This window comes from Halichoeres trimaculatus, unplaced genomic scaffold (genome assembly GCF_033239565.1).
Source record: "Halichoeres trimaculatus isolate MK-OKI-2021-1 unplaced genomic scaffold, fHalTri1.1 fHalTri1_scaffold_18, whole genome shotgun sequence".
Lineage (NCBI taxonomy): Eukaryota > Metazoa > Chordata > Actinopteri > Labriformes > Labridae > Halichoeres > Halichoeres trimaculatus.
Window position 1 is genome coordinate 14,974,653 of NW_027437196.1, and position 23,571 is coordinate 14,998,223.

General features: G+C 41.8%; 2 protein-coding genes across 2 annotated transcripts in view; one reads left to right on the plus strand and one right to left on the minus strand.

Annotated features, from left to right (window-relative positions):
- The first annotated feature begins 892 nt into the window (after positions 1-892).
- Positions 893-11,539, plus strand: rdh10a (retinol dehydrogenase 10a). The gene is made up of 6 exons (XM_074693903.1): positions 893-1,503; positions 1,856-2,091; positions 7,784-7,882; positions 8,982-9,127; positions 9,817-9,948; positions 10,053-11,539. Exons 1-6 carry the CDS (start codon positions 1,218-1,220, stop codon positions 10,174-10,176), a joined length of 1,023 nt encoding a protein of 340 aa, XP_074550004.1. The 5' UTR covers positions 893-1,217; the 3' UTR covers positions 10,177-11,539.
- A 7,967-nt stretch (positions 11,540-19,506) lies between these two features.
- The window catches only part of stau2 (staufen double-stranded RNA binding protein 2), a 112,122-nt gene continuing 108,057 nt past the window's right edge, over positions 19,507-23,571 (minus strand). The window contains exons 14-15 of the mRNA XM_074693725.1: positions 21,951-22,016; positions 19,507-20,898 (exon numbers count right to left, since the gene is read on the minus strand). Coding sequence (XP_074549826.1) covers positions 20,863-20,898; positions 21,951-22,016 — 102 coding nt within the window. The 3' untranslated portion in view covers positions 19,507-20,862. The remainder of the gene's footprint in view (positions 20,899-21,950; positions 22,017-23,571) is intronic.

Genomic DNA, 23,571 nt, shown 5'->3' on the forward strand with positions numbered 1-23,571 from the left:
ACTTATCTATTAATTGATCTGGGCCTCATTCACTGGTTAACCTTTTGCTCCAAATTCACAGCAGATTGTAGCTGTATTTTGTATTTGCTGTATTTTGGGTAGTTGAATTTTGAAAGGGAAATGTGAAATAATATTTTGGCCCCAAGATGCGCCCACCATACCAGGGGGAAAAAACACCTCAAATGAATATGTCATAAATGAAACAAAACAAACAAGAAAAATAAAAATGTGCAAGTGATTTTTATTTCTGCTTAAAATTTGCAAGTTATCACAAACATGTTTGTGTCACGTAAAAAAACAACAACAACAACAGCACGTAGCCTGTTACAAAGATATGGAGCTCGCCATTGGTCAGATTGTAAATGCACCTTGTCGAGCTTCTTTCACTTTGAGCAACAGCTGATCACCATGGTTTGAACCTGAGATTATTGATTTATGGTTCTAAATCATTATTTAATTTTATGTAGATTCAATTAAACACAAGAGTTTCTGATTTTCGTTAGGTCGACTTTGTTAGGTTCTCGTATGTATAGACGGACATTGACCTGCATTGAAGGGATAGGCTGAGCCCTTATCACTGTTTACTGAAAAATGTGATTAACTCACGTTGTTCACACATGTTGGAAAATTTCATGACACGGAAAGAAACACACACCACATAATATATATATAAAGCATATTAAAAAAGAAATCACAAAAGAGACATCTGCAGTGCCCTTACACAAAAAATAAAGCCCACTCTTCATGTAAGATGATGAGTCGGGGAGGACCGCAACAGATAAGTGTTAGGTAAAATCATCGGAGTGACATCACCTCTGAGCTTATGTAGAGAGTAGCCGCTTTATTCTGACAGGCGCTCAAGTCTCCGTCCTATTGGGTCCAGCGTTGATGGGTGGACTGAATAAATAGCGACAGAGATGCGGCTGAAGATGAGAAGAGTGGTGGAGCGGCAGAGGAAGTAGGAGGCACAGTCTGTAGTAGCTGCTCACAATAACTCACTGCAACTGGACTCTGACTGAGCAGCACATGAACTCTGTGTTCACTCTGAATTGTTGCTTTTCTCCGCTTTTTTATCGTCACTTTGTGTTTGAGCGTTGTTCGCTTCTCTTGCACACACAGTGAGCCAAGTTTGTCGGCTTGACCCTGTCTGTACGCTGCAAACAGGTTATAACAGGGAGATATTTCGCTGCTTTTTAATAAATTAAAAGCTTGCCAAGATGATGATAATCCTCGCGGAGTTCTTCGTGGTCATTTTGAAGGTGCTCTGGGCATTTGTCACCGCCGGGGCGAAGTGGGTTGTGCGGCCCAAGGAGAAGAGCGTGGCGGGACAGGTGTGTGTGATCACCGGGGCTGGAAGCGGCCTCGGGCGGCTCTTCGCCAAGGAGTTCGCCCGGAGACGAGCGATTCTGGTGTTATGGGACATAAACAGCCAAAGCAACGAGGAAACAGCGGAGATGGTGAGGCAGATTTACCACGAACTGGACACTCCCATTACCAAAGACGGTAAGAATGCCTTTTTTGTTGTTCCAGCACTCACGTTGTCATATGTTTTAACGCTTGATCATTCTTGACGCGTTTCGGTGTTGGTTTGTGTGTGTGCATGCTTCAGGCATCATGAGAAGCGCAGTTACAATGAAGTCCTATACATATACCTGAAGGGGGCTGCAATGTGTCACATGTGCCTCTGCAGAAAATCTCAGATTTCCACTTCCTCACACGTGTTTAGGACTTGTGCACAACATTAAGCTTAAATGCATTTGAAAAAATCCCCCAGTAATATTTCCTAAGCACACAGACCACCTGTCATCTTTATTGATCTCTTGTCTAAGCTGTGTCTTCATCTTCTCTCTTGCAGGACCTGTTGGAGGTGTAGAGGAGGTGCCTCCCTTCCAGCCACAGGTTTATACCTATGTGTGTGATGTGGGGAAGCGGGAGAGTGTGTACTCCACAGCTGAGAAGGTGCGCAGAGAAGTGGGAGAGGTGGACATTCTCATCAACAACGCTGGCGTTGTCTCTGGCCATCACCTTCTGGAGTGCCCTGATGAGCTGATCGAGCGCACCATGATAGTGAACTGCCACGCACACTTCTGGGTGAGCAATCAAACAAGTCACTGAAAAAGTATCCAGAGTCTTATGCGAATATTAGGGCTTACAACATCACGGTTTTAGTCTGCATCAGTTTCCATGAGCACAATGTTATCAAATGTGTTTACAGTGGAGCTAGAGTCTCAGGAATGTTCCCAGTCTGTCTTGCATGCCTATTCATAATCTTCTCCTTCTGTGTGTGCCAAACTCAGAAAATCAAAGGTGTGTCAGTATGTGTGCCCCCAGGATTCAGAAAATCTGACCATAAATAGTCGCCTCACACACTCAAATTTCAGCTTTGTTTATTTTAATCCTGTCAGAAGAAAGTCACGGGTTTGGCTCTTTAACTTTTGCCGTCACTCATTGGCTCCTGGGTTGCCTGAAATCTATGATGATCCCATTGGTATTCAGCTTTTTTTCTTCTTCTTTCCTTTACCGCACATATCTGTACAGTCTTTGACTGTGTGTGATGGAAGCTGCAGGTATGTATGTGGGTTGGAAAGAAATCCAATCAGCTTGCTGACTTATGTTTGCAGGTATATATTCGTTGTGTATTTTACTCAAGTTTCTTTTTTTCTTGTGAATATTTGCCAGTATGAGCCTGACAGAGTAAACATGTTACACTTATGATATGCAAATGTATGGCACTATACAAAAAACCTTTTGTGTGCTATTTAAGTGTGTGGAGAAGTCAATGTTGCAGTCTGCTAATGAGAAAACCAAGAAGCGAAAAGGCTGAAGGGATTGAGATGGTTAAGCTTGGAAGCCCCTCTCCCCGCCTTAACTAAACCTGTAACCATAATTGATTACATTGTTTGGCTACAGCCACAGCTGAGGGACAAATGTAGTGATTGTTGCACAAATTGGTTTAAAGGCCTGCTGCAGAGTACACTGCAAAGAAAGAGGATGTGTCTTTGAATTGACGATTTGTCACATTACACTGAGTAATGTGTTCGCTGAAGCGGGTGATGCCTTCAGGCTCTGCTTTTTTTAAATGAACTGAATTCCCAATGGTACCATGAAGCCTCGGGGATTGTAAAACTCTCTAACTGGGCATGCAAATCTCTTGTGTTGCCCATGAGACAGGTTGTGCGTTTCTTCCCTTTTTAATTGACGTTCATTCATGTGCCTCTCTTGCTATCTTCACTATCTTTTACACTCAGGGTTTGAGGTCCTGATGGAGTAGTTGGGCGGTAAATTTTTGGATTTTTTAATAGGGGTCTGTGTTTGTGTTCACCCATACTCCATAGAGAGGGTGGTTTCTTTCGGAGGGGGTAGGGGGTGGCAGTGGGGGGCAGATGAAAGAGCATCTTAATGAATGGCGACAGGCAGAATGGAGGATGTGGCTCATTACAAGACACAAGCTGGATGAATAGAGCTTAGACTAACAGGGATCTGTCCACTTTCCTCTCTTACACAAACACAGTACGGTTGGTCACTGCGTGCAGGTGGTACGTTACACAAACTTTTGTTTCTGTCCCTTTTGAACTGCAGGTTTGTAAAGGCCACAGTGTGGTTTGTCATGCAATTTATTTTGGTAGATGCTGACAAGTTTAGACAAAAGATTCATCAGCTTTTATCCTCTTGTTTCCCTTTAGATGTCTCCATCTGCTTAGGCTGAGCATTATCTACAGCATGTTTTCATAAAGGCATGTTTATCTTTCAGCTTGATATAGGCACAATTTCAGAAAACATCACAAGGTCTTCAGCTAAGGAGCCATGAAAATCAGCCACCCTGGTTTTATACTAGCTTGTAATATAAGTAAACCCCTAAGAACAACATGCCAGCAGTTTTTATAGATATTCCAATCCAGCAAAAGAGTGTATCATAAACAAAACTAATCAAATTGTCATTTGTTGGGTAGTGCGGTAGGAGTAAAGCAGGGATGGAAACTCTAGCGAGTCTGTGTGTGTGTCTGTCAGACCCCACACTTCTTCTATCCTTCCTCAGGCCCCTCTGACTCCTCCCAACCCGATCTGGAGGCAGTGGGTGCAGCTGCATGGCAGTCAGTGAGGCTAGCTCTGTTCATCCGGCTCTGCCACAAACAGCTATGATTCAGTCCTTTGCTTCTTTATTAGTGTTTTATGAAGCAGTGGGCCGTAGCGTTTAATTTGTTTGATGATGCTTTGATTAGTCCAGCTGCAGATCTGTGATGTGTGAGCCTCAGTTTTAGTCATTCCCGGACGGGGAGTGTGCAGCTCTTTCAGGAAGTGTCCCCAGAGTTTGCGTTTGAGGATGAGTGTTTGTCTAGTGGAATGACATGAAAGGAAAATCATCCTCAGCATCTTGAGCTGGTTATCCAACAGGTGGCTCACGAACAATGAGCAGTGTTTCTGCGGCCTCTAGTGGAAATGGAACCGCTCTGGTCCAATTACATGACAGAGACGTGGCGGGAAAAGAGCAGAGGAAAGAGGAAGGAAGGCAGTGGCGGCGGCCCATCCACAGGCGAAGGCGAGAGGGTAATGGTAAGCTGCTGCTGCTGACCCACTTTATGTGACAATTGCTTTCTTGTCTGTGGATCAGCTTGACAAGATGCCAGGCGACAGGAGCCAAGTTCCGCAGGCTGCATTCCTGCTGTAGCCAGAGAAAGGAGGCAGCCAGGCAGAAGGGTCCTACTTGACTGGTTTTATATGGGCCCCTCCCAAAGCCTGGTGCACCTGTACCCCTGGTTGGATCGGGAAAGGTCCACTTTCATGTGAAGTCTCTCCATGAGCACTTACCTGTTCAAACCCCAGAGGACGGCTTAGAGAGACCGTGAGCAGCTTGGAATATTACTTATGAATCTGATCGAAATTCCCAACTTGGGTCTTTTCAGATTGAACCAATCATGCAAACTAGTTAGATATTTAGGTTGTGTAACAAGACAAGTAATGTCATACAATCCTCACATCTGAGCAACTGAAATCATAAAAATTGCATTTTTGGTTTGAAAAGGATGTGTGATTTGTTCTGTTGGATGTTAGTTCTTTTGGGGCTCTAAGAAGAAAACAAAACATCCACTTTAAAGAGCACTAGAGGTGGGTATTTTGTTGCAGATCACAGGATAAAAAATTGGCCCTAAGTGGTTTCATCACACTGAATCGTAACCTCTTCAGACAGCGCTCTTCACAACAGGGCCTTTCAGTGTTTGGGTATATGGCGATACTCCCCCCTGGCTTATTGATGTAGTTCCCTTCCAGGTAAATTGGATTCCAATTGTAAAACCAGCAGGTGGGTTTGAAGTTTAGTCAATTGTAGCAGGGGCTTACTGACCAGCATGGCCACCACAATATGACCAATCTACATCCATCACCCCTGAGGACCAGTAAACCCAGCCCACTCAAATTCCATAATCTGTTGTAGGTTCAGACGAGCTCTCGAACTCAGGCGTTTCTCTCTCGTCCGGGGAGAAGTCAGCCCAATTAAATGGCCATCTGGTCCGACGCAAAGGCCAATATTTTGTTCATATTCCTGTTGCACTAATGCGTCCTGACACCCCAGCTGCAAGAAGCTTTGTGTGGCTTAAATGCTCCTGGGGGCACGCACCAATTAGGGGGTGCAGCGGGCAAAGCACCCCCACATAGGCCAAGGAGGCCCGACTGTGTCAGCGGGTAATTTAGCGGAACAAGGAAGCGTTGAAACCCAATTACGGCTGCTCTGATGTCGGACACGAGCCCCTGGTTGCCTTCACACATTTTGTGTCTGAGAGGTCAGCGGGGGTCATACCCACATGCCAGAGCTGCCATGAGAAGCAGGATATGGAGCGAGGCTGGGAGAGAGGGAGAGAGATGGGATGTTTCCTCAAGTTCAGCACCTTCCTCTAGCTCAGAGACTCAGCCTTTGCTCCATCAGTTCCAGTTATTTTCACACTACTCAGCAAAATTGTCCAGTTGTATCTAAGTGTTGGCCTCAGCCGTACAGTATTGTGCCAGATCAAGTCATTCTGTGCTCTGAAAGTTGCTGTAGGAGTGGGAAACTTTGGCTCAAGTCAGGTACGGGCATATCAGAAGTTAATGCTTCATTTGCACGCAACTCCCTCTGTCATCCACTGCCATTCTGGCTTGCAGAGGCCTTTCTCAGCTTTTACTCAGGGCTTTGTGTTCCCCTCGCTCCCTCTTTGGGCCTCATCATTCAATGAGTTAAATGTTACAGGAACTTGAAAATTTATGCCCTGGAAAAGTGCAGATGTTTGGAGCCGAGTCAGATCAGTTATACTGTACCCGGCTGAAGAACAAACTCAACAACAGTGAAGTCATTCTCTCTGCTTAAATCTGACTTATTGCTTCCAGTTTCACTTATCTCAGAACACGGAGAAGGATGTCTAAATACAGATGTTAAGCAAAGTGGAAATTTCACTGCAGCAGAAGTCAGCAGGTCCGGTGCTTTCAATCTCTTAGTGCTGCTTTAATGAGGCTTTTTTTTTTTTCTTCCTCTCCCATGCCAGTGATTTCATGGCTGTACAAGCTGGTACCATGCACTCTCTGGATCTGTTTCCATCCAGCAAATATTTAGAAAGGAGGCTGCTGAAGCGCTCCAGCCAGGTTTACAGACTACAACCACAGAATCCTCTACTTTTATGAGATCAGAATACATATTTCAGGAGTGTTATGTTTTAAAGGTTGATGTTCACCAAATAGTCTGGTTCTGCTTGAGGTTTCTGCCTGTTAAGAGGGGCTGATTCTCCCACTGTTGCAAATACTTGCTCATTGGTGGATAAGTGTTGGATCTGAAATTTATTGACTTGTTTTGACGACTAGCTCTCTGCCTAAATAGTCGCACCGTTGGGAATCTTGTTATTGTGATTTAATGTGTCCTCTGTCTTGTATTTGAAAACTGAGTTGAAGGAGTGTTGCTGGCTTCGAGCATTGTTCTTCACTCGAGCTCATCTGTCTTGAATAGATGCGACAGAGTTCCCAACAAAAGGCCTGCTGCTTGCTTGCAGACCTCCCAGTGGGAGAGTGATTGGTCAGTTCCTATCATTGCTGTCACATGTCACACCTGCTGATTGGCTCATGCTGTGTCCAAAGTCAGCAGACAGGCAGAATGAGGAACAGATCCATAGCTTAATCAACTCTCTTGTCCTTTCTCCTTCCGTGACTCTCTGCTCCGCGGGGTTTCTCTTCTCACCACCTTTCTAACCCTCGCCCAAGCTTCAGTTGAAGCCTCTCAGGCTCTCACGTGGCCTGACTCTTTCATCTCAGCGCTCATCTCACCGCTGATTGTTCTGCTTTTCCAGGCAGGGCGCAGCGCTGTGCTGGTAGACGACAGGCTGAATTGTATTGTTGAGTGAACGGAGGCCTATGATTGGTGTTGTCACCAGGTCTTTAGAGCCAGGGTGGACTTTGGGCACCAGATCTGTGTGGGAAAAGAACAGATTGTACAGCAGCGCACACACCAAATACCTGTTTGGTTCAGGGAAAGCCTGAAGAGGGGAAAACCCACATCCTTCTCCTCTTCCAGCATCTAATTCACCTCTACCAGGAAAGAGCTTTTATTTTTAAATGCTGCACCTCCAGAACTCAGACTGATCTTTATTTTCATGCCTGTTATGAATTCTCATTCAGACGCCTCTCTCTGCATCACCATGGAGAAGCGGGAGAAACACACGGAGAGGGAGGCAGAGGATCAAAGGGCTTTGGCACAGACAAACTGCACAAGTGAACTAACCTTCCTCTTTTTCTGTCTTTGCCCTTCTGTCTCTCCTGTCCTTCCCCGCAGACCACCAAGGCGTTTCTCCCCAAGATGCTGGAGCTGAATCACGGCCACATTGTGACGGTTGCCAGCTCCCTGGGTTTATTCAGCACAGCTGGAGTGGAGGTTGGTATCATACACAACAACACATACACACATCCCCATCGTTCCCACCATCCAGATCCAGCGCTTTTCTCCAAAACGCTCAGCGTGCCAGCGAGCACACTGCGCCGGGGGAGGTTAGGCCCCTTTTCTCTAGTTGTCCCTCTACCCGTTAAATTAAGGGACACACATGAGCGTTGGGGAGCCTCTTATAGATTCCTCTATCTGCAGCAGTGGGGGTGTTGGGGCCCTATTGGGCTCTGGCCCCAGGGCCAAAATGAGCTGACAGCTCCCCGAGGGACAGAGACATCTTCATCACTGCTTTGTGAACAACTCGATGCTCACTCAGTATGCAGCTCACACAGCACTCAATGGATACGCTTTTCCTTCTTATATTTTCTCTCCCAGTTCAGATTCTTTTTGTTATTTTAATGCACACAAAAATACTTAGTGGAGTCATTTATCTCCTTAACTACAGCGCCAGTAAACTGGTAGCTGTCTCGGAAGAGTTTCACTTTGATATTTCTAGAGGCTAAGCTCTCCTTCATCCCTCTGCTAAGAACGGTGTCATGCTCAGATCGTCAGCGGGGACTACTTCTCCGTTTCTCTTTGTTTTCATAGCTGCACTTTTGCTTTTGTAGCACAGGCACTCATCCATAATGATTAAGTCCCCCCTTCAAAGGCTCTGAAATGTAGTCAGTTTTTGTAAGCCATTATGCTTCCTGGAAATGCCTCAAATGTGATTCCAGTCGCGCACATTAATTTCAGGCAACCAAAGCCCTTGTCTGTCATGTGGGCGCAGTCAAATCTCTTTATCCTCCCCGTGTTTATCGACATGCATCTGTGTTTGCCCAAGCCCCCCTTTTTTTTTTTTTTGGAAAGATTATTTCCACGGCAAACCACATCAAAACCTTCCCGCCAAGCCGAGCAGTCTCCTGATGCACCGGAGAAGAATGCTAATGAAACAGTAGAAGAGCGGACAGGCTTGCTCAGGTTTTGGAGGCTGTATCATTAACAGCAGAGGAGAGCCCTGTGAGCCCGCAGGGCATGTTTGATAATGTCCTCTGTGGTCCCTGGGTACAGACTTTTACAGGGCTAAGCTGTTCTCCCTTTACTCCCACAGGATTACTGCGCCAGCAAGTTCGGTGCCATCGGGTTCCACGAGTCGCTGAGCCATGAGCTGAAGGCCTCAGAGAAGGACGGCATCAACATGACTCTGGTGTGCCCTTACCTGGTCGACACGGGAATGTTCAAAGGCTGCAGGATAAGGTACACGGGGGCGGTGGGGCTCTATTTGTGTGCGCAGTTCTCTTTTAAAAGCGTCCCTGCACCTGGGATGAGTTTACGTCCTTTAATTTGAACCGTATAAAACTGTCTCACAAACACCTTTGGAACTTCAAAGCTGCAGCTGACTGTTTGTTGTTGTAGTGATATTACAAAGTCACTTTATGCCTTTGGTCAGCGCTTTGGTTTAAAAAAAAAAAAAGAGGGCGACTTTCCCAGGAGCAGCCTCCCTAACAGGTGCACCTGTGATTCCCCCCTCTGCCCCCTCTGCTGTTAGCGTCTCATTTTGTTTGATGGTCACAGTCACCAGGTGGCATGCTCTTTTTACTGTCCCCCAGCAGGAACAATAACTTTTGAGCAATCACTGAGCCAAAGGACTACAAACAACCTTTGTAACCAGCATGAAGTACAAAAATGCTTGACAAAATCAAATGTGCTTTGAATAAAGACCGAAAGGAAACAGAAAAACTATTGGAAGTAATCTTTCCTGTGGTTTCTGATTCATATCAAACTCCGTCCAACAAATTTCAAGCCACTTTCTCTTAACTTGATTTTGATCTCTCCAAATTTATGCCCTGACCATTACTTTTTGGCGACCTCAGCCTTTTCTGTGAATTGCTTCCCTAACTTCAGGCTAGCTCAGACTCATCTAAACGAATTGTTTCTCCACACAGGAAGGAGATCGAGCCTTTCCTGCCTCCCCTAAAGCCAGAGTTCTGTGTAAAACAGGCCATGAGGGCCATCCTCACTGACCAGCCCATGATCTGCACACCTCGCATCGTCTACATGGTCAACTTCATGAAAAGGTGGGCTGCTTCCTTCCATTATTCTATTCTGTTTGTTTCTAATCATCCCTGAATAACTGTTCAGCGCCATGTGTTTCTGATCTTTCTCCACCTTACCTCCACAGCATCCTGCCCTTTGAGGCCATCGTCTGCATGTACCGGTTCCTGGGCGCTGATAAGTGCATGTACCCATTCTTAGCTCAAAGGAAGGAGGCCATGAACAACAACGAGGCAAAGAATGGGATCTAGGGGCGCTGTTTATAACCCGAACAGAGGCACATAAAACCTGCGCGCATGAGGAAACAACCACTGTGGAATGGGAGAAGATGGAGGAAGAAGAAAGAAGGGGGACTGAATCTAGACTGGTGCACTTGCATTGAGCAAATGCAAAGGTTTACCATATTGTTCCTCTGGAACAAAGAAAGCTGTGTACTACACAAAGGATTTATTTGACTTTGTCTTTTTTAAGTTTAAAGAAACCAACATGTATATTCTGTCACTAGTTTTGAAATCATACAGAAAAGGTATTCAATAATTAACTATTTACGTAATGTAGTCACCAGCCTTATTTAGTGTCATTGTGGAGATATACAGTATGTTACTGTAAAAACAGTAAAAGAATCACTTATTTTATTTTTGTAGACATGCACTGTAATTTCTGATTGTTTTTTTCTCTACACTGCCAGCATTTTCTGTGTAGGAAGGTTCAACACAGCATATCAATTTCCCCTTTGTCTCCCCATACAGAGGCTCTTTTTTAAGATAAGCTTGTGACATTTCAACAAAACAAGACCAATCTTCTCAATAAAAGTTTACCTTATTCTGCGGTTACATACTTAATTTACAGACATGTAGCATATGTGTTTATAATGAAGTCTACACATTCCCAATGGGACTTTGAAAGGCCAGACTGAGGCTAATTAGATCTTCACTGTGTAATTTGACTCGTCCTTTTGATAGTCCTGTTACACCAGGTCTGAGCTGATGAAACTCTCAGATGAAAAAAGTGGGTGAGGGTGTCAATGTTCTGCGTTGGGTGAGCACGTGTGACGCATTCAGAATGTACTGCTTTGGAAGAAACTGAGAGGAAGTTCTTTTTTATTTCCACATTTTTCTTCCAAGTTCTGTGGTGTTTATATTGTAAATTTATCTGTTACCAATATTATTTGTTAAAAATATAACCCCGTGTTGGTGAACTGCTGTTCCAGTACCAATGTGTGGTTGAAGAAGTGCAGAAATGCATTCTTGATGTCCCAAAGTCATACTTTGACTCCTGTCTGTTGTCCACCGTGTCCAGTTTAAGTGAAATGTAAATGTTCTATTGTTGTAAGTACCCCGGTATCCCAAATGGACTGTCCTCACCGTATTTGATGTATACATATTTTATATACCTTTTGGGACAACAAAGAGTTTGAATTTCAACGACATTCCAATTTGCGTCATTCCTCCAGTCACAGTGATGAGCCTAAATTCTCTACCTCTTAATTTTTGCCATTTTTTATTTTGACAGTATGACATAAGCCTCTTTTTTTGTAATTTTCTGAGCAAATGTGGTTCCAATGTTTAGTGTCTCTACCTAACTTAAATTAATAAAGTGATTTAGATTATTAAACAGTGTGTCATTATTACCTTGGAACAGGGAGTTTGGAAATGTTCTACTGTTTGCACAGCTTACTTTGACTTTAACAAAGGATGCACTGTACTTTTTGAGCCTACATCAGACCGATACCTGATTCTTGGATTCAATTAATCCGATATTGGGGACAGAGGGCTAGGATTTGTACAAGTATAATTTGTCACTTATCCACTGCTGAGGTTTTCTGTTTAATTCTGTCGGTGTTGGAGATTAACTCACCACAACTTTGCACATTTATGATCCCATAAAAGAACATTACAGTCATTTCAAGTTTTTATATATATATATATATATATATATATATATATATATATATATATATATATATATATATATATATATATATATATATATATATATAGTTTGGATTTACAAAGTTGGCAGTCCCAAAACATAATTCTCAGTCTCATCCATTAAGGAACAGAGAATGTTAGATTATACTGGTATCAGATCAATACCAGTATTGGCTGGTACCAGAACCAACATGTTGGTACTGGTATCAGAACTTAAGATGTTGGATCCCTACTTGGAACCAAAGATGACCTGAATAGGTTACATTCGTAAAATTGTAAAGTTATTTCAAATTCAAGAAATTAGCACAATAAGTGACAGGGGGAATCTCCTGATGAACCTCTTGGACACAGTCTCTTTTGTTAAAAATAGCACCAGCCCACTCCTATTCTTCACAACTCTGACTGGTATCGGTATTACTCCCCTGTCACATTGTGCCACAGCGTGACTCAGGCCGCCTTCAGATATGGGTGTTGGCTGTTGGGTAAAATATTGTTTGCATTTGAAAGTAAATATAGAGAAGTTACAACTCAGTGTGTGATGTAAGTTTCAAAGGAAAGGATGACTAAACAGTCTTATAGTAATCTACAGAGGTTAAAAAAGGTCAAGTGTTTTTTTTTTCTTTTGGATTTGGATTTACACACTGAAGAACTGTTTTGACCTTGTACTTCCCCTAAGGCATGGATAAAAAAAAAAGCATGAAAAGTCAAACTTAGTGTCAGCGCGGTGTCACACCAAGATGTCATGAGCCACAGTTAGACTCACATGCTCAACTGCTGAGCTGTTTGTGCATTGGTTTTGGGTCATGTTGGTATTTGTTCAAAAGTTCAAGTATTTTCGTTGTTCATGTTGAGATTTTTATGGTTGTTGTTCTGAGGAAAAAAAATAGCAAGTTGGGATTCAGCAGTCTGATAATGAATTTATACTTCTAAATAGTCTTGATAAACATTTTCATGACCATTTATTGACTTCACAAACATTAAAAACTCAGAAAACCAGCTCTGAAACCTAAAATAATTGGAATGATGGATAGAATCTCAATAAAAACACAATTTGATGGTTTTCAAATAATTTCTTTTGTTCAATTGAAATTTTACCATTCTGTTAATATTTGTGAGTCCAAGACGCCAGCTCCTGGAGTCCTCAAAGTGACACGTCCCATTCTTTTCTGATCTAACAGTCCAGCTGATCAACATTTTAGCATCACCTTGATCATATTTTTGTCTCATGAGTCAGGACTGTAGGGCAGTTAGATACCAGATGCTTCTAATACAGGCCATGCTGTATTACATTCAGAATGTGGTTTGGCATTGTCTTGCTGAGATATCCAAGGTCTTCCACCAAACACGTTGCTCCAAAACCTGTTTTCATTTTTCAGCATTAGCGGTGAGATGTGTAAGGTCCTCATGTCTCATGCCATGAGCACTTATGCATCCTCATACCATCACCGAAGCTGGCTTACAAGCCGGGTGGTCCTTCTTCTCTCTGAATACTGGATTTGGCATCCATGATTTCCAGAAAGAATGTCATATCTTGAATCATCAGACCACAGGACTATTTGTCACTTCACATTATCTGTATGTGGTTTCCTCTTTGCGTGGTTTCAGTTTGAACCTGCGATTGAGGATGTGGTGGCAAATGCTGTTCACAGACACTGGTTTTCAGGAGCAATTTAGAGGTCATGCAATGATTTCCACTTCAGAGTCATATCTGCTTTGAACTGCATTGAGGGCCCGAGGAGCATGGCCATGTAGTGTTGAAATTGGTTTCAACATTTCAAAGTACTGTGAATTGATTTTTACTGAAGTACTAAAAATTGTCTGCACTTTCACTTTGAGGAACAGTATCCATTAAACTATTTGTTCATGCAGTCTCTCACAGTGTTGAAACACAACAGCATAATGGTTTACCAAGCTGAACCCCCCCTCCGCTTCCATTTTCTTTCTACAGAAACAGGACAGACATTGCAATATGACCTAAACTACTGTAGAACTCATCAACTTTTCAACAATGTAGATGTAGCTGTTGCAGGGATTACCCATCCAGTAAGATACACTACGTGTCATCTTTGAAAGAAGTAAACAGAAGCCAAGTGCAGGCCTGGGTGTAACCTCCTGACCTATTTAGAGCAGAGAGTTACCAGCTTATTCAAGCCTTGTTTGTGTTACATCTGGATGTTTCTTTTAGACCAAGGATTGAGCAGGTTAAAGTTTGTAGAGTCAGACTAGGAGACTTGTTTGAGATGAGAACAGAGAAGGTAATGCCTAGTATTTTGCAGTAATGATGTTTTCATGTTCTAAACATAAATTTAAGACTTTCCATGTTTCTGAGTAGATGGACTTTTGAGTTTTGGTTTTTATTATCCATATCTCGTCCTTAAGATAGTTAAATGAGAGCAGAGAGTTGAAAGAAGTGTGTTACTTGTCAAAGCTTTGTGGTTCATGGAGGGTCATGTGGGTGCACATGGCAGGACCACTGGTCAGGTTTAAGACATTGGATGGGTATTGGTTAGATTTTATTGATTTCAATGCAATTATCGGTTGTGCTTATCAATCAGATTCATCATTGATTTCTGTGTACAAAAAGGAGACTTGGCTTTTGAACGCTTCAATATTATCTTAGAAATTCTGCGGCTGAGTGACGTGCATGATTGACGTGTGGCACGTCACGTGACGTTGATGTGAGATCCTGCTGCTCTGGTGTAATGTGAAGAATAAACAAGGGAATCATTAGGCATGGAGGCTAATGATTTAGATAGGTCGAACCATTTCTAATCGATTCACAACAGAAACCAGTTATTGATATCTACTCCGAGTCAGGTCTGAAGCAGTCTGGGAAAATTTGTGTCAACGATTAGGTTGTAGCTATGTGTGGTGCCTAAGTTTTTTTTTTGTTTTTTTTTTCCAAAGTCTTTTTATTTTTATTTTTTGTGTAGAGAGAACAACATAAACAACAACAAACAGAAAGGACGGCCAGGGACTAATAAAAACATGCCCCTGTCCCAATCCCCTCTCTCCAATACAGGGTCATTAATATTCAGCCAGACACTTAAAAGAAAAAAATAATAATAATAATAATAAATACATAAACTAAACTAAACTAAATTAAATTAAATCTAAAAAAAGGGAATAAGATAAGGGGTTATAGAGGCATGTTGGTAGCTGCCATGTTTTCAACAAAAGATACAAACAGTTGCCAGGTTTCAAAAAATTTCTTGTTACAACCTCGAATCGTATATCTAATTTTATTAAGATGGACAGGACACATGACCTCCCTTATCCACTGGCCATATACTGGGGGTATGGGGTCTTTCCATCTTGATAAAATTAGCCTTCTGGCCAAAAGAGAACAAAAAGCAATCTGTGGCGCTAAAGTTAAGACCAACCTGCCCAGGTATTGCACTCTGCCCTAGGTTTGTAAGCAATCACGTTTAGTGGCACATGTGTTTATAAACAGATTTTCTGAAACCGTCTACTCACTTTTGGGTCTGAACCCATCATTTGGGAACCACATTCTTTCCCAGCTCTCCTTTACAAATGGTTTTATTGTTTTCACGTAAGACAGACACCTAAGATTATTCCTTAAAAGCTGATGATAAAACCACCATTGAGCAGATGTATCAAAGAGGACTGTTATAGTCTGGGTTTCCACCCCTGAACAAAAGTCTTCAATTCAGATCATGAGTGATGGCCTGAAGGCTTCTCAATCTGGGTCAAAGAGTCATGTTGTCAAATGTCTGAGACTTTCCGTCATCTCCAAAATTTCTCCACAGAGGATCATTTCTTCACAGTTCTGGTATTGTCTAAGAGCCAAAACTGAGCTCTTATGAAACTCCAACCAAACAGATCAGTAAACATGACTTTTCATAAGTCAATCAACAGCTTTATGTTTCAGAAACCACTCAACGAGGAATCAGGAGGTCTCAAACTGTTGAATCTAAACAGCATCTTGGTGTTAAGTAATCCTCCTCACATCTGTCAGTGTGGTAGCAAACACTCATCCCTCCACAGAACAAATCGATTTCTTGCTCTGCAGAGAAAACACGCCCGTCCAGCAGACTGCGAGCACCTCTCCTCTCCAACCTCTTCAATGCATCATGGGAAAATCACAGGGATGTCAGACACTCGGCCTTCAACAGTTTGAGAGCTCGTCTGCCGTGACTAATGGAGGAGGGATAAAGTTGCTAAGCGGCAGATTAGCTCTAATATGAGGGCGATCTGTACTGACAGATTCGATCTCCTCTGTGTACAGAAGCTATCAGCAGCAAGTGCAGACACTCCAAGAGTGTGTGTACATCAAAATGATCTTATTGTGTGAAAAGGGATTTGATTTAAACGCATCCAAAATGTTCATCCAGGAAGACAACAATTAGGATTTTGGCATAAACGGCCAAACATTCATCTGCAGCTATAGGATTCCCCTCACTCTTTCATCGGCTTATTAATTTAGAGGACTGTAAGGTGGACAGTGGCACATAATTCAACAGGAAAAATCAATGTCTCTGGCGTTTTCTTTTGCATAGTATGGACAAGCTCTACCGCCTCATTGATTTTGTTCTATTTTGGGCATTAAGATCCACTTCCCATATTGGCTGGTCGGAGCAGAGCAATTCATCTTGGGTCTAACACGGCCTCAAGCTGCTCCGCCACTACCTGAACAAGCTTCTGGAATAAAGATCTGCTGTGTGTGTGTGTGTGTGTGTGTGTGTGTGTGTGTGTGTGTGTGTGTGTGTGTGTGTGTGTGTGTGTGTGTGTGTGTGTGTGTGTGTGTGTGTGTGAACAGTCTTGGCGCTCCTCAATGGCTAGCAGATGTAGCTGCCAGCCGAGTCCATTAGTCAGTGGAGTTGAATTAGACCACCGCTGTCCAGCTTCGCTCATTTATCTCCCTAATGGGAAGGAGCAGAGAGGGCCTGGCGATGAGGAGACACCGGACAAGCGTGCAGACAGAAAAGTCAAGATGTTGGACAGATGCAACTCAGGTATATGCTCAGAAAGGAGCACATTATCTAAACTCGACACCAAGTAGAAGCATCTTCATTTTGCAGAAACATTTTGAGGGCTGCAAAATGATTTACTCAAAGAGAGATGGAGGTCATGATGAGAAACGCTTTAAAATAATTATTTGTAAAGTAAGAACTTTTGAAAAGTCAAAGCTATCAATTCTGAATTTGTCCACTGATTAAGTCAGGGTAAAATTCACCAGCATGCCACCTCAGTCTTTCTGACTCTCCTCTGTTTATGATGATTCAAGACACTCAATGACTATGGCATTGCATAATAGGAAAGATTATGCTTTCCCAAAATTTAAACATGAGTGTAAAATAACTGCTGGATATCCAAACTAAACCTTTGCAGATTATTTGATTCTGGAGCAGCAAAAAGTCATAACTTTGGTTTAAGTATTTTTTAAGGTTGTGGGATTAAAAACTCAGTTTCCCATCAGTGCTAGCACCCGCTCTTGTGAGGACGTGACTCTTACCAAGGCGTGTTTGTTTTAAAGCAAATGAATGGAAATAAAAGAGCAGGTTTTCTTTTTAACTCAACGTTTCTTGTTAAATAACAACTTTTCAAAGTAACAAAGCAACGAGGTAATGCATTTATTCACAGTTACATGAAGCTAATGTTTGAAATATTGTTTGAACTTTGTAAACACAGTTTGTAACATAGTTAAGTGACCAGCCAGATCTAGTTGTACTCACAGTTGAGTGCTCTGGGACATGTCTGTAATGTATGGTCATGTCTAACATGTGTTCGTCTACCAGCTCCAACCTCACCAAGCAGAGCTAACATAACCTGGCAGTATAACCACTGCAGAATAACTGCTGTATGTGGGTTGGAATGAAAACTATCAAAACCATCTTAACGTGTGTTTAGCCTTAAGCTCGTGCTCTATCACCCTCTTGTTTAGCTTTCTTCAGCTCTGACATCCTCTTTCTTTTCGACAGTCGAGCTCTAATGTCCAATGTTACTTCAAAATAAATCTAAGAAATCATCTTCAGCAGAGAAAAACACTGAGATCTCTCTTTGCTGCTAAACTTTGTTGGCTGGAGTGGTGTGTTGTCATGGGGACATGGTCTGAGCTTGGACTGCCTGGCCATGGTTACTGAGAAGTAGCATTTAGTAATAATTTATTTTGGCGCTGATGATTTAATTAAAGTTCTGGATTAGAATCAGGCAGATTTTAATGTTGAAGAAGAACAGCTATGAACAGGGTTTAATGTTTGTTCTGGTGTGTGAAATCTATGTTGACAAAAGAGTTGTGCATATTGACATTTTCCAGACACTGGTGCACACTTTATGGTGCTTTTGCTATGATGAGTAATATGAAAATGAAACATGCAGTCGCTTTCTGGTAATAAATCAGGATTTTTAAGATTTGCATCTCAAAAGATGACCTCATCACTCTGCATCCTGAAAAATAAAGAAATCAATTATTTTGAAAACAGATGTTATTTCATTCGATTCCATTCAGGGATGTCACATTTTCACGGTAATGGGGAATGATCCTCATGGGAAATGTAGTTTTCTAAACAAAAACTGAGGATTTCATCCATTAGGGTCAACAAAACAAGACTTTTCACAACACTGGATTATAGATTTGTGACAATTTTTAATAAATAAGAAAAGCCAGAGCTTCAAAAGAAATGAGAATTATCTTCTTCAGCGATTAAAGGTGATTTTTTTTTGCTTGTATTACTTTGTCCTTTGCCATTGGAAATGTAAATGCTGTCAATTACCTGGATGGATGTAAAATCCCACACAGTGTTTTCAGGCATTAAAACTGAAATTGTGTGAATTACAAGTCTTTTGCGTTATTTTTTTAATGTATGTCACTAAAAGGCAAAAGGTTTATTTTCAGGGACAAAAATTTCTCATTCAAAGCCATGAGCATGTTTTTTTTGCTTTTATTTGCTGTTATTTGAAGTTTTTATTGTGTTTTTGTTCTGTTTTATTTTACGTGACTTCTTTCAACTGTGAAAAACTAATGAAGTACAGAAGAGCTAAATCATCTGTGTAATAGTCTGCACAGCATGAAACCACCAGAGAAGTGAAGTCCAAAGCCTCTAATCTCCTATTTGTCTGTTTGCTGATGTGTTCCATCATCACATGACGTTTGAAGTGTGTGTTAATGATCCAGGATTGACAATAACGTGCAAGAGTGAGACTATAAAGCAGAATTTACGGCTGTTTACTTAAAACCTGCCAACAACTACAACATGCAGCAGATGTGTAAAATCATGGAACCTTTGTGGAAATGTTTTGGAATAAGATTCAGTGGGAAAACAGCTAAGAGCAACATATAATGTAGGAAAGAGAAATCCCTTAAGTATCCTTGAAGAGAGAAATATCAAGCATTTGATAGGTAAACGTTAAAGATACACAACTTTTATTTATGCTGAGGGGCTATTTCGTCTTCTAAACAATATGCTTTGCATGTTGTCATCACTTTGTTTCTCATTTTCACTTGTTTTATATTATAACAGCTTGTTTTTCTAAATACCCAGGGAAAGGTGTGATTTCATTATCCAGCTGTGCTATGTGAGTCAGGGTGAGGTGTTGTGTTTAAACCTGTTATAAAAGATAAATAAAACACACAGAGACAGTTTTTTTTCCACATGAACTGAGGTGTTTTTACTGCATTTCAGTAACAGAAACAGCCTTATTACACGTTGCACTCACAGCGAAGAAGAAGACAAATCCTCAAAGTCAGTGATCAAAGTGAGTCAAAGTGAAGCGGCCTTTGGAGGGAGGGAGTCTGCGAATCAGGCGCCGGCTCTCTCCGGTTCAAAGAAGCACTCCTAAATGCAGGCATTAAAAGCACCCAGTTGATGCTTTGGCGGGTCAATACAACACACACAATGGGTGTAGATGTGATCGACAAAACTGCGGGGAGGGGCAGAGGAGGGGATGATTCACTGACACAAAATCACTGGAATGGAGGACATGCGCTCACGCCCGTACGAAAACTTTCTGGACCGTACGGTTAAAACTTTACTGGCATCTTTGTCGAGACGGTGGCCCCCTTTGCCTCCGCTGCAGCTCGGGTGATGCTCCAGTGATGCTATGCCAGTGTGGGGTTGTGTTAAACAGGGAAAGTTAGACCCTTTAGGAGGCAAAAGGCTGGTCCAACCTTCCCTCCTGGGTTGGTCAACACTTCTACTGATTACTGCTAACACCAGTTTTGTCCTTTTTGTCCACATGAAAAAACTTTTTCTGTGTTATTTTTCGGTATATGATACTCTTGCAAGTCATACACATCCATATAGATAGATGAACTCTTTTTTTTTTATGTCAGCATACAAGGTAAGCTGGGTGACTATATATGAAGACAACAACTACAACTTTCACAGCACTGGCATTGGTTAATTTTAAATACAGTACTCAAGCATTGTTAGATTAATAAAATAAAATAATAAAAAAAAAGAAGAAACGGAAACAGAATACCCTCCAAAAATAAGCTACTGTACGCAGGTCGGTTTCTCCCCTAAAATGTTTCTTTTGTATTCAATGGCATGATGTACATATTTGTGTTAACCATACCAACAGACATTGATCCAAAGGGAAAGTTGTCTTAGTAGTGTCATCACTTTGGATTTCCCTTGATTTCATACAGTACCATGCATTTTTCTCATTAGTTTGTTTTGTGACTTGAAATTTGGACTGAAACCATCAATAAACATGATAAGATAGCGTTGTCTTCACATAGACTCAGGTAATGGTGTTTTAGTCGGTCATTTCTCGGTGCACATCCACCCTATTGCATGTTGACAGGTTTTGCAGGATACAGTGGCAATCGTGGGGTTGGGGTTAGACGGGTCAGGTGGGGGGGTGTGGGAATTGTGGGTAGTAGGGTTGTAGGTTATGGGGATCAGGGTGAAGGGCTTTTGAGGAGGAGGGTATGTCAGGGTTTGTGTATGCCGAAAGGAAAGGGGTGTTGGGGTTGTCAGCTCCTAGACGACAGCCTTTGAATCCTTGCAGACCTGAGTGGTGGTGCCTGAGTTAGTCTGTTTAATGTCCGTCCTCCCTCCCACATGGTTCACTGGTCTGAAAAGACAAATAAAACCAAGTCAGGTCAGGTTTAGTCAAGGTCTGAGCTAATGATCGGTCGTGGTGATGGGGATTTCTTGCTTCATGTGTTTTCGAAATGCGATAAACGATTCCCGTAAATGTAAACTTCTTGAGAATAAGAGGGTGCTGCTCCTGGACACTTAGGGAGTCCTTGACCTCAATCTGTTTCACATGAACTGATCAGATGAGCCCCTGTTGTGTGGTTTTCATCAAACATGACTAGCTGAGCAGAGATGGTGCGCTTCAGGAGAAAGTGAAAGAAAAGAAAAAAGTAGCTGATTCCTATGAAGAAAAAAATGTATGATAATGTTAACAAAATAGTATGGTTTCAGTAATGAGTTGTAGAGACCAAAGGAGGAACTACTGTAGTGAGAAGAGAGCGATTAAACGCTCAGGTGAAAGTGTAATTGCAGCCATATTTGCACCTCTCCTCAAAGTGACGTAAATGAAGCTGTTATTAAGCCGCGGCTGTCTTTCCTCTCTTTGTTCCACTCCTCTTTCCTCCTAAAGGAGACACGGAGCTGTAAGAGAACAGCCCTGCCCAAACTATTTTTCCCAGGGCACACCTATTATAAAAATACTCCAGAAATGTTTGATTTCCTCCCTGCTTTCCAAAAAAATCCCCCCACCACTTCTTCCCCACTTCGCCGTCATCCTTCCTTCCTCGTCGTTGAGGAGACAGAGGTGGAGAAAGCCCTCTCTTCTATCATGACTATAATGATAGCAATCATGCAAAGCATGCAGCGCTAACAGGAGAGTATTGCATGTAAATATATACGCCTACTTTTGCTTTCCTATGGAGGAGAGAATGTGGAGAGGAAATGTTTGGACGTGTGTGTGTGGGTGTGGAGGGAGATGATGATGGGGGCAGCCTGCAGCGCTGAGGTTTTGCAACAAGCTAGATTGGCACACACGCACATCTGGCCCCTATCTGAGGACGCCGTGTCCACCCTGACGGGGCCGATGCTTTGAACCTCCAGTGTTCTGCATGCTGTTTGGATTGTGTGAGTCAGTTGGTCGTACCGTACCTTGATGGGGCCGTCCACCGGGTCCAGTCCCTGCTCTGACAGCTGTTTCAAGGCACTTAGAGCAGCCTGAGAAAGAAAGGGGACAACAGATGGTGGAGTGAGTGAGCAAGCCAGTGAAGGAGAGAGGAAGATTAGGTGGGAGGAGAGTGAGTGTCACCCTTCAGCTGCTTTTCAAATAACACTTACTCTGGGAAACCTGATGCCAGCAGGACACTTTCCCCTCGCTCTGTGTTGTCTTTGGCTCCTCTCCACCCACTGTTTATCTAACGTTATTGGGTTAACATTTCCACTTTATGTTTTGGCTGCTCTGCATTTTCCTAAGTCAATGTGTGTGACATCTGTATTGTTGTTGACCATAGCTAAATAAACAGCAAAATGTCTGAAACACTAATAAATCATAAATGGAATAAACTTGTAGAATAATATGATCTGCAGAGCTTAGACTCACACCAAGAACACAGAAGTAAAGGATGTTTGTGTGAATTTTGACTTTTTTTGTGCCATGAATTTATCAAACTAAATTTGTTGTTGCAAATGAAAGTTTTCACAGTAAAATGACACTATGAATTAATAGTCTGGTGCTTTTAGCTCATAATCACTACCTGTCTCGTGTTGCCGCTGCCTCTTTGTGACAAAGAAAATCAAATGAGATTAGCAACGAGACTGACGAGTCTCGACAGTTATTTCTGATACCTGACACTTATGATTGGGTAGGCGTCAGACCAAGGGACCGATATTGAAAGAGAGTTTTTTTTGAGGGTGGCTCAATGGTGGGAAAAAATAATATTTTTTTAAATAATAATAATAATAATAATAATAATAATAATAATAATAATAATAATAATAATAATAATAATAATAATAAATAAATATATATATATATATATATATATATATATATATATATATATATATATATATATATTACATTATCTCAAGTTAGTTTACTTTCAGGAAAGTGTATTTTTCTGCAAATCGATCAATCTTATCACAACATTTTTCCTTTTTTTCTCAAAGTTTTCTATTGCAACCAGCATTGTTTATGTGTTGTTCTTGGGCAACAGAATCAATTATTTTGTTGAAGACTTTCTTTTGAATCAAGAGCACGTGATCAAAGAGCCTCTGGCTGCTGAGTGACTAGTACCAGCCTTAAGGAGCTGTTCCCAGATATTACTGCAGGAAAGTCTGTAAGAAGCTTGACCGTGAGAGGAGTTTTCATTCACAAATTTTTAGGTAATTATTATTTTTTCGCAATTATAAAAATTGAAGTATTTGCAGTGACAGCAAGCAAAATTTGAGGGATGTAGCACTTTTCTAACTCGAGATTTCTTCTTCAGTGTAAACCTACTTTTGAATCACCCCAAAATAGGTGTGGTCAGTATTTTAGGTGTGGTGCCAGTGGAATTTAAAGTATTCAACTATAATTCTAAACTTAAAATTTTATATAAAACAAAAAATTTGAACAGCAAAGGATTTGACTTTGAGTGTTTTGCAGGCAGAAAGAATAGTCAAAATCACAATATTTTGCCTATTGAGCCACTTCAAACTCTAACTTTAATCTGCTCCTTTCAGACTGATAGCAACGCCCACTGAACTGAGCCTTCGATCAAAATCTGTCTGT